General features: G+C 32.5%; 2 protein-coding genes across 2 annotated transcripts in view; one reads left to right on the plus strand and one right to left on the minus strand.

The window, feature by feature from the left end:
• Window positions 1-1,274: 1,274 nt before the first annotated feature.
• On the minus strand, window positions 1,275-3,543 carry LOC111625630 (40S ribosomal protein S11-like). The gene is made up of 4 exons (XM_023368834.1): window positions 3,464-3,543; window positions 2,060-2,191; window positions 1,786-1,991; window positions 1,275-1,412 (listed from the first exon to the last, which is right to left on the minus strand). The coding sequence occupies exons 1-4, from the start codon at window positions 3,473-3,475 to the stop codon at window positions 1,286-1,288; spliced, it is 477 nt and encodes a 158-aa protein (XP_023224602.1). The 5' UTR covers window positions 3,476-3,543; the 3' UTR covers window positions 1,275-1,285.
• A 3,124-nt stretch (window positions 3,544-6,667) lies between these two features.
• LOC111625635 (E3 ubiquitin-protein ligase UBR4-like) overlaps window positions 6,668-11,807 on the plus strand; it is a gene marked incomplete at its 3' end in the record, with an annotated part of 184,449 nt that continues 179,309 nt past the window's right edge. Inside the window, exon 1 of the mRNA XM_023368838.1 lies at window positions 6,668-6,818. Coding sequence (XP_023224606.1) covers window positions 6,694-6,818 — 125 coding nt within the window. The remainder of the gene's footprint in view (window positions 6,819-11,807) is intronic.

An 11,807-nucleotide genomic window follows, 5' to 3' on the forward strand; every position in this document is an offset into this window, starting at 1 on the left:
AATGTCTTGTAATATGTGTTATGCACAAAATGTATATAAGTAAAATGTTTATATTATTTTCTTCGATTAATTATTTACGAACTTCCGGTTTGTAGCGGAAGTCACCTTATTTCAATTCAAAAATTTTCTCCCGAACGGAGTTAGATAGATGAACGGCATGACTTCATGTTAACAAGAAAAGTATGATGTACAGGGGCAAGACACTATTAAAATTGAAAGCATTGTGACGATGTCACAATAAATAATAGCTCGTTCATATATATAAACAAATATAACTACTCAAAAAAAAATTGTATTTTCTACTCTTTCTGCTCTGGCAAAAACAATTCTTCCAGAATACTTACTTTTATTGCTATATAATTCATAAATCATATAAAAATTTTAAATTAAATTGAAACAAAAGAAGCTAAATGTAGAAGGTATTGTTGAGAAGAAGCTAGTTTTTCTAAAATTTTTACACAAAATATTTCATCCACGTGTCCAGCTGGGAAACTTGTCTCTATTTAGGTGTTACAAAGGTGAAAAAATAGGGAAATCTCCACGTAACCAGCACGCTGGCGAGGTACGAACCCACGACCAACTACAGTAATAGTAGTAGGTGGTTTTAATAGGTGCTGTATTTTTTATTAACACGTACAAGACGATTGTATTGTGGACGGTCTAATAAATCATATTTGCCGCCGTAAACGCTTTAAAAATAACTGCTTGAAATTTTTTGTTAAGCTTTTTCCCCTTTTGTGTAGTCTGCGGGCTCAGACTTTACAGGAGCAGCAAAAGCTGTGAAAAAAGGGTATTGTACATTATGCAAGAAGCTTCAAATTATGATTCAACGTCGGATCAGCGCTCCCACAAGGTGGCACTGGTTGCAATTGAGGTTAACTTGGCCTCGAAACAAGGAAGAGTCCTTATTTTGACTGCCAAGTTTTGATCAACATACGAGGAAATTGCATGGGACAATGGACAAATATCGTTTATTAGTTTCTTTTATATTTGCAAAATAGGCTAGAAGTCATAAATTTTATGTTCTTTGTTGATAATGGAATTTGAGTCCCTCTCGAGGATTAAGAAAAGAGAAATATAGACGAAAAGGGGAGGCACGTGTCTCAAGTACCCAACGTACTGGGACACGTAGACCCGGGCGCCCGTGGTGTCAATGCGGAAGCTTAAGCCTCTGGTCCCCCTTGAATCTCTCTGGATGGTAGAAGCGTGTTGTATCATGGCATAGAAAATAAAACTTTTTTACATCACATCTTTATTTTTTCCGGTTATAAATTTTCACCAGTGGTCAAAATTTTTGGAACATTTTATTAGCCGCCGTTTGAGCTTTTGATATTTTCAAAACATTGAATCTCACAGTTTTACTTAGAGGTCGGCATTCTCCTACGGTTACAATATCTCCCAGAGCAATATCTCTAAAAATTATTAAAATATATAGAATTAAAATTTATTCGAATTTTATATTTAAATGTACATAAATAAGTGAAATTTATAATATATGTACTGTATTATAAATTTCTATAAACTATTAAAAAAATTATATATATTTCATTTTTATTTTTAATAGTTTAGAATAGTGTTTCCTAAAGTGGAGCACCCTTAGACTTTACCGATCCTAGTAGAAAACTAAGAAGGACGTCGGAAGATTATGGGACGATAGAGGGGCCCTTGAAGGTAAGGGGGCAGTAGGACATTGAAAGACAAAGGGGAGCTACAAAAATATATGCACTTAAAGCACCAAAGTCTGAAGAGTTTGGGAAACATTGGTATAGAGTAATTCGAATTTACCTGAAACAAGGAGAGAGATGAACAGACATATTTTTATGACGTTTTTCAAATCTGTTATATTTTTTAATGTAATGTAAATAATCTCTTCGGATAACAATTGTTCTCTCCATTTTCATTTTGATAACGACTCCTCGAAGTATTCTTCCTCGTATTGCAACGTTACCAGTAAAAGGGCACTTCTTATCGATATAAGTTCCATCAATAGCCTAAAATATACGAGAAAAATATAATATAAATTTAAAGAATATTTAAAATATGATGTGATTTCACTTACATCTTTAGGGGTTTTAAATCCTAGTCCAACATTTCGAACATATCTTTGTATTTTCTTTGATTTTTTCCCTTTCACTAGAACTTGTTTCTTATTCAAAAAGATAGTGGGTTGCTTTTGAAATGATCTCTCACCCTTAAAAAATATAAAAGCAATATTAAATGTATGTAATTATTTTAAATTACAATGATTAATACAGTAAAACCTGTGTAAACCGGGACCGTTTCCGTTCCCAAGAATTTTTCCAGTTTAGGCAGGTTTTCGTTTAGGACAGGTTTCGCTGTACACAACTTAAACGTGATACTATTAGTATAACGTTACGAATCAAGATATTTTTTGTTATACTTATATAACAGTATAAAGTCTTTAATAATTTGTGGTTTTGTGGTTTAATATAGAAATATTAAGTTATCTAAATTAATAAAATCGATAGCTTTATTATATGAATTTAGTTGATCTGCCATTTTGTACGCTTATTTAATCATTAGAGCGAACTTTCAGGCGATCTTATACTATAAATCACTGCAATAATCAGAAATTTAAATGAATATAATAAAAGTATAAAATATATAAATTTGTTTGTTTGTTAAATTATGGCGACGCAACACTTGGGCAATCTGCCTTGGGGGATGCCTTCCGGGAGGTCTTTCTAAGGGAAATAAACAAATAAAATATATAAATATTCTTCTTATTATTTTATTATTACATATACAGTATAGTAAAACCTCTCTAAACCGGAACCTGAATGAAAAGGAAACCTGTTTATAACGGAAACCTGCAAGCCGAAAAAATATTTGATACGGTTTACACAGGTTTTACTGTACTGTACATACTTATACATTACTAAACCTCTGTTGAGTTTAACAGAATTTCATTAAAAAATACAAATACGATTTTTTTAAGCCGGAAATTATTTCATTTATATGATTTTCAAATTATTAGTAACAATTTCGAATATTATTTTACGGTTAGAAAAAATAATTTAAAAAAATAGATGCAGAAACTTCGCAGTAATGTCGAGATAGAAAGTTAAAAATACATTGTACAGTACAGTTTTTGCAATTTCTATATTTAGCAGAAGGATCATTCCACTTAAATAGAACTGAAACAACGAAAGCCCTTTCTGAATTAACTAATTTAAATAAGTGTAAAATGAAAAAGAAGTTTATTGCGCGTAAATACATTATTTCATAAAAAATATCTCAAGTTTACGCTATTCAAAATTACATTAAATCCCGATTTAAAAAAGTTTAATTATTATTTTAGTAAAATTATAATTGTAATATATAAGTAAAATTAATCACACTGTAAAAAATTCACTTTTATTTTTATATATTACGGTATATAAATGTTTCGCTTACTGTTTAACTCGATAAAAATAACTACTGTAAAAGCACGTGAACTTACTTGGTCTGCCATTTTGTATAAGCATGTGTATTATGGATACCGTTAGAGGGAACCACCCTATGAAAGTTTACACTATAAACAATTGAGAATTTAAACGATCGTTTTTAGAATAATTTTTAAGGACGGATACTGAGATTCATACAGAAATCTTTTATCATTTCTAAATATCTTTTAGGTTTTATAGAATATCATAAAAAGTGTTGAAAGAAGAATTCTTTTACAGTAAAACCTGTGTAATCCGGAATCGCACAGAACTAAATATTTTTTCCGGTTTGGCAAGTTTCAGTTTTAAACAGGTTTTTTTTTTTAACATAAGAAAATTCGCTCTGTTTAAAGAATTTTTTTCTATTTAGGCAGGTTTCCGTTTTATTCAGGTTTTACTGTAATTAAAAATTGAAACGGACTTGAATTTAATACAGCTTCGAAAATTTTTAAAGGTAAACTAAAACCTCTCCAAACCGGAACTCTAATAAAGTGGAAACCTGTTTAAACGGAAAAATTGTTCGGAACGAGACGATTTTCTGTGTTTAAGTCTTTCCGCCCTGTTGGCACTAAGAGGGTCTCTTTTAGCAAGTCCATTATGGGTTCGGTCAGGCCCACAGTTCGGAGTCCGACATATCCGGACAAACCACCACCTCCCCTTAAAATTCTTAGAAATTTATCCACTTGTTCGGATTCAAACCAGGATCCCCCACAGCGGTAGGCTGCTACCTTGACCGCTCGGCCATCCGGCCGTCTCGTAGAAATCGGTTATATAATAAATGTCAAAGTAGAAGAATTCCAAAGAAACCCCAGCAATAAATTTTTATGAAGGTTTACTGTATGCGAAATTTACATGGAATATAATTTTATGATGTTCAATTAATGTTATTTACATTTAAAGTTTGCTATTAATTACTATAGAGATTATATTAACGTAAAATATTACATTAATATAAGTACAATATTTGCATATTTCATAAATACTGTATGTTTCTTCGGCAGATACAACGACATATAACTACTAGACCCGAATTTGCATCCGCCATGCAAGTTCAATTCGCTGTGCACATGCAAAAAATACCTAATAAAGATACGACTGTTCATCACATAAGTACACAATTTTCATGCCTAATATGCAGAACTGATAAATAATAAATGAAATAGACAAAATGCCCTGAAAAAATATTAAAGTAATATTTAATAGTAAATACCAGTAGTTAAATTATTATTCATATCGACTGTCCATAAATGAATCCACACTGGAAGGGAGGAGAGGGCTTAAGACAAGTCCGTCAAAAAATCGAACAAAGAGAGGGGAGGATTGAGCTTCAGTGGATATCAGTAAAAATTTCGAGAAAAATGCGAACGTAATTTATGGACGGCCCCATACTAATATTTTCGAATGCCCATCAATAAACGTAATTTCAATAAACGTAATTTATTGACCTTTAAAACGAACAAGTTGGATGTACATTTGTCTTACCGAAACACTACGATGAGCCTGATTATTAGACGTGGTGGGTCAGAAATTTGAGCTTCACCTTGCTGCTGTATACTCCGCTAATCATAGGCATCATCGTCTATGTTAAACAAAGATGTTCGCTTCAGTGGTCTTCGTGGCACTACTGGTTGTGTCTGTAGATGCTGAGAAAAATCAAACTATGTAGGAACCGATGTTTCGTGGAAATAGATGTATCCGTTCTGTTAGGTCAGAAACAGTCAGGTTTAAAGTGTCGACTACAAAGAGCACTTCTATTACTCGATTTCCATTTTGTCACGACATATCGCTCTGTCAACTACCGACCGAAGTTTTCAGGAAACACTATCAGTCGCATAATCGTTTAACGTACAAAAAAGTATTCCAAATCATCGGTCGGCGATCAAAACCTCGTAACTCCAGTATTTGCTCATATTTGAATTACAGAATTAGTGGATAATGAAACACGTTCCCCGTGATCTATAAAATTCTCGTAGGTCCCGAGTCAAACCTAGTTCAATACATAAAAAAAAAAAAAAAAATAATAATAATAATAAACATAGGCAGGACCGGATTAACCCACTTTGGGGCCCTAGACATTTTCATCTTGCCGGGCCTCCTCTCTCTCCCACAAGAAATAGAGTACACAAAAAATATAAAACAAAACTAAATAATATGAAAAACTAAAACATATCTTAAATTTTTATTAATAAAAAATATTTAATATGCAACAATAAATTTTAGTTTTTCAAAATAGACAGTTTGACCAGGCCCTTCTAAAAACCGGGCCCTAGACATTTGTCTCATTTGTCTATGCGATGATCCGGCCCTGAACATAGGGTAATAACAGACTTCTGAAAGAAGTTTAATATTTCTTCAGAAGGACTACGAGATTTTGATGGCCATTAGGTCTTTATCTAATTTACCGGTGAAACGTGACACCGGATCCTTTTTTTACACCTTGCCGTTTTTACTTACAATTAACTTCACGGCAACTTGGTGTCATCCCAGTTATGCTCCTGACACTTCCCGCACACTCGAAACTAAAGCCTGGACTCCACATTACCGGAATCCGCGACGTAATCGTAAAACTGAAAGCCAAACTGACGAAACTTTCAGTTTTGTAACGTTCGGTTAGACAGAAACAAGACTGAAAGCGGAGTTAAAAATTATTTAACTTTTCCGTTTTCGTCTCGCGCTTCTGTCGTACAGCGACCAATAAAAACGCAAGGATTTGTGACGCGTAGTCAGGTAATGTGGAGTCCAGCCTGGACTCCACATTACCTGAAAACAGAAACTCAGAAACAGAATTGAAACATATAGAGTTTTCGTTTCAGTTATGTTTTCGTTTTAACTTGACAGTCGGTACACAACAATCCGTCCACCGTGGACGGTCCACGGTGGACGGATATGCACATTTTGGACCGCCATAACAGTCTAAGGTGGTGCCTAGTTTCTTTGGCTTCAGATGTTTCTACGTTAACTTTTATCCGATTCGGGGTCTAGTATATGTCGTTACGCGCCACTGTAGAGTAGGTCCCGATTCGCCCGACATAATTGCATAACTGTCAATAGGATCGATGAACACGAGTAGAAAAAATTAAAAAATATTATTTTAATAAACGCAAAAAATATTTACATTCATTTTATCCGGATAATTATTATATATTATAATTTTGTTTTACTGACGAATTATTCGAGTAATAAAAATAGAAATTTTTTGTTTAAATAGATAATTAGATGCAGGGGTCGCTAAGGTAGGTAATCGAGAATGGCGGCGAGCGACACTCTTGTCGATTGGAGCGAAGGAAGCGAATTATACATAATAACGGCTCAACAACAAAATGCAATCAATAAAAATGATTTAATTACGGTAATAAAGTCAATATTAAGAAGGTAGGTAACCACCACACCACATAAATAATTTAAATTTTATATTTAGTAAATTGCGTATCTAATCGATGTTAAATAACTTGTGTTTTGCTTCGTGTGTTAAAAATATTACTTCGTGATCAGTTCTAAAATTTCAAAAAATTATTCTAATCTATATTAAATGAAGTTTGAGTTAAAATATATTAAATATTGAATTGATTAAGTTAGGTATTCATGGTATGACTCATTGCTAATCATTTAATGTGATGTATATCTGTACAAAATACTTTGTCTATATTTTATGACGATTTTTTGCGATTGTGTGTTAACTTACTGCAGATGGAAACGTTTGAGTAGAACGGATCCGTTATTGCATGGCTTCTTAATAATATAAACAAGAATTTGCAACTTGTAGAGGTTAATGAGAACTAATCCTTATTAATTTTCCATTAAATGTAGAAATCCACAAAAGAATATTTGGCAGATGAAAAGTATTTATACTAAATGATACGTTTAGAATTTTTCTTAAAATTAACGAGTTATTATTTATTTTAATGTTGTCGTGATGCAGGGCTGCAATTTTTTGACACAGTTCTCTCAATTTTAGTAGTGTCTGCCCCCCTGTGTGCCACACTTTTCCTGTTAACGATGGAGTCGTGCCGGTTGGCTATCTAACTCTGTTCGGGAAAAAATTTTTGGATTGAAATAATGTGACTTTCCATCGAAACTGGAAATTTGTATTGTTAATCGAGACTTTTGCCACTAAGCTTTCCGTCTCTGATCTTGACTTTCGTCTGTCTAACTCCGTTCTCGAGATTAAGGAAGGATGGATAGACGGATGGCCGTCTGTGGGAATTTATACGTCTAAAATTTTTGAAAATTGTAGCCTAATAAATGTCTTGGTTAAACTATTAGATGTTCTTACTTTCTGTCATTTATTTCTACTATGAATAATAGAATAACAATGATATTATATTATTAATATTATGATATTATATAATGATATTATATAAGTAAATATAATAGATAATTATCAGTCATTTTATTCTGTTAAAATTAAACAATACAGTCGAGTCCACATAAGTCGACACCCGAGGGGAAGTGGAAATGTGTCGAGTTATCCGATGTGACGACTAAAATGAAGTTGAAAAAAAACGACAAAACTACAATTAGGAAAATACAGTAGTGCTTTATACAGTACATGCAATGTATCTCTGACCATCTATCACTGGCACGAAAGTTGGTTTCTACTCGGCGATTTCCATCACTTTTTGTTTTAGTATCGGCCTCCAATTAATTTGTTCTAGACACTCAAAAATACATACCAAAAAGCACATTTTATAGAGAATAAATAGTGTTTAATACTAAAAACAATAAGATATTAATATAAAATGAATATGAAAGTGGTCAATTTCAGCAATCTTAATGCCTCTCTTGTATTTTTTCAATGATTTCCTTCTTCAACTTGATCGTGTTCCTGGCCTTCTTCCTCGAAGGGCTGCTGGCTCTGGAAACTTTCTTTGGTCCCATGATCGAGCTAAAATCAAAGGAAAGCAATGGAATTGTTTGGCTAGGTAATTCTCATACAAAGAGAAACAACACCACACTGAGCAGAAAAATGTGTGGGTCGCCCTTTGTTTTTGCAAAATTAGCAGTGAGGTCATGTGGGCACGCTGACGAAATCTGAGACAACCAACGATAACGAGACAGATTTTATGGAAAAAAAAATTTGAAAAAAACTGAAACTGACGATAACCAAAGTCAACAAAAACTGAGGTATTACTTTGTTTTTATATGTGTAAGATCAACCTTAACCAGCAGTTGCTTGCTGCTGATAGAGAAACTTGACTGCATTCACTTCTCTTGCTAGAAGGGAGGTGGATGTGTTTTGGCCATGAAAAATCCTATGAAACAACATGGCACATTTTTACCTCAGTGGAACAATGAACACACATTTAGGTTGTGAAAATTTTTTTTTCCAGCACAAATTCCACTGCACTCAGCTAAGCTTATACTCTGGTGTGGATTCACATCCATATTTATCCTTGAATCATTCATCAAAGTAACTAATCCTAATGCCTGTGACATGCTCTATGATAGCCAATAGATACCAAGAGCTGTTTCAACATTTGTGTTGTATCCCAACTGCCTTTACTAATAGCAACAATGCCTTTACTAAATCACTTTCATCCATGATGGAGCACCTTCACATAGTGGAGCTGCATGTAGCAGTTTCTGCAACATCATTAACAGTGATTAGTCATGTGTTTCCTAATGACTGGCCAACTCATTCTCTGGATCTTAATCAGTGTGATTTTGATTGTGGGACACTTAAAAAATGTGATTTATTGAGGACATATTGCAAATTTGATAGCCTTAAAAGACAATATCACACTACATATAAGAAACATCAATTATGGTTGGCTATTGAACACACTACCCTCAGGTTTTACATTTTCAGAATGAGGACCACATTGAGCAGTGTCCCCTGCATGTCAAGGCTTTCCCCAATTGGTCTGAGTTAATGAGATTCTATTTTACATATATATATATACATACACTGAAACCTCAATTATGTGACCACCTTTTGTTATACAATTTCAAGTCACCCAAGTGAAAAAAGTTGGTACATACAAGTATAATTAGAATACTATAATGAATCCTGCTAAAAGTTTCATATAGATTGTAAAAGTAAACAAACAAATAAAAATAGTTAATAAAATTAAAATAAAAAACTCACATAATACTGTACAGCTTTTGCAATATACAGTAATTCAAACATTTGTACTGGGTAATGTATTATCACTGATTAAAAGAATATTGAAGTACAGATTACATGCACACCGTTTGCAATAGGGTTCATTTAAATACTGTACAGTACATTATTAAATGGAATTGTTTATGAAATGGTGGTAAAGGTTTTATTTAAACATTGTATTTTAACTGGAGAATTCAGAAAAAAATATTAAAAAGAAGTCAATAAATATATGGAAGTGTTCAAATATTAGGAAAAGTGTTAATAATGAGCAGTTATTTATTGTGGCATTGTCACAATGCCAGACTGCGATTTTTAATCATATTTTTAATTTATTTAATTTAAAATATATGCTATCCACCTGAAATTAGTGGCTTGCCCCTGTATATCATACTTTTCCTTTAACAATAGAGTCATGCCAGTCATCTAACTAACAGTACCTAACACCTTTCAGGGAAAAATTTTTGAATTGAAATAACATGATTTCTAGTTTGCATCAGAACTTCATATATAGTTAATTGGGGTCTCCTGCTCCCAAGGTTTCCATATCTGGTCTTGTTTTTCATCTATCTAACTTTGTTCTCGAGATTAAGGAAAGACGGATGGACAACAGTGGAATTTATAGGTCTACAATTTTTTCAAATTACAGTCCAATTAAACCACCTTTTACATCAAGTTTATTAATATTTTCCATTGAGTGTTGAGTCATATATCAGTGACATAAACTGATAATTGCTGATTTGATGATGATAATTTTAAAAAATACAATCAGATTTTGTTAAGAATTATTGAATAAATGTATAACTCTCTTTCTCTCTCTCTCTCTCTCTCACTAAATTCTGGAGATAAATTTAATTTGTTGAATGTAAATGAAGATTTATTTTATTTGAACATCATATGTCAGAGGAATCTCAGAATACTGTTTTAACACTATAGCAACTCTGTTCTGTTCTGTTTAAAGTGCTTTGAAAAATACAATGAGCCAAAATATCAATAACTCTATACCTATACTTTTCCAGCAGTGTTATAATCAAAAACAAATGTTTTGATCCCATTCAGAGGTCTGCCTCAGGTTAGAAAACATACATATTACAAAAATAACAGCTTATTTTAAATTTACATCATTTGAAAATGAACAATTTACATATTTTAAAATGTGACGTATTAAAATGAAATTATAAAATAACATAAATTAAAAAATAAAATAAATTATGAATGTTATTAATTAATCAACATTAAATTTAGCCCAAGTTGTTCTATTTCCTCATTGGGTTATCAACTAGAGACTGCCAAGCTTTGGATAATGCAATTACTTTTTCTAAAGGCTTGGAAGATTTCAAATGCTTCCATTGACCTTAATTTGTTGATGTCATTTACCTTTTTTTAATAATTTAGTTTGGTCCCACCATGCTGACACCCTCAGCTTGCTTGCAAATTGGGCAAGTGCTGTGGAAAGACTATTTATACAACCATCATATTTATGTTCCTTGAGTTTTTGGGTTAACATTCTTTCTGTGCATTGTAACTTTTTACCAAATCTATCATCCCACACCAGTATCATATATACTCCAGGAGCTACATTTCGATTTATTAAATCTTTACCATTAGCTAGTAGCTTAAATATAGATGAATTAAGCCTATAAGGTATTCAAGTATTCATATTTTGCTAGTGCTTTATATGTAGAAGTAAGCCTTGGGTCATAGTCCACTGTTATAAATTTCTGAGGTAAAGTTTCTGAACTCTGCCTATTATTACTAAGCTGCAATTTATTAATGTTGTTCTGTATGTTTTTAGCTAATCTAACAATCAGATTTTTGCTGTATTCATGAGCTTGCACTAAATTTTTAATCTGCTCTCTCTCTTTCATTGTGTCCAAATAAATGAGTTTAGGAATTCCTGTTTGGCTGACCATGTAAACAGAGATAAATGTTATCTTTGGGCACTCCTATTTTGGCTGCTTGAGTGAGTGGCCACCAAGATCGAATTTGATTTATAGTAAAACTTGTGCAGTTTTACAGGAGAATTTTGGGGGTGGCAACAAAATGTTTTACTACATACGTATTTTATGCTTATTATGTCATTTATATATATTAAATAATAATTTTAATTCTTTTTAATATACAGTAGAAGCTTCATATCTGCAAGTTTATATATTTGTGATTTAGCATTTGCATTTAGTTTTTGTGTTCATGAAACAAAAATTGCTTATTTGTGGAAGTGCAACAAAAATAATGAAGTAGATATTTCATATTTTGCT

This window comes from Centruroides sculpturatus, unplaced genomic scaffold (assembly GCF_000671375.1).
Source record: "Centruroides sculpturatus isolate CEXI.00-Female unplaced genomic scaffold, Cexi_2.0 scaffold356, whole genome shotgun sequence".
Lineage (NCBI taxonomy): Eukaryota > Metazoa > Arthropoda > Arachnida > Scorpiones > Buthidae > Centruroides > Centruroides sculpturatus.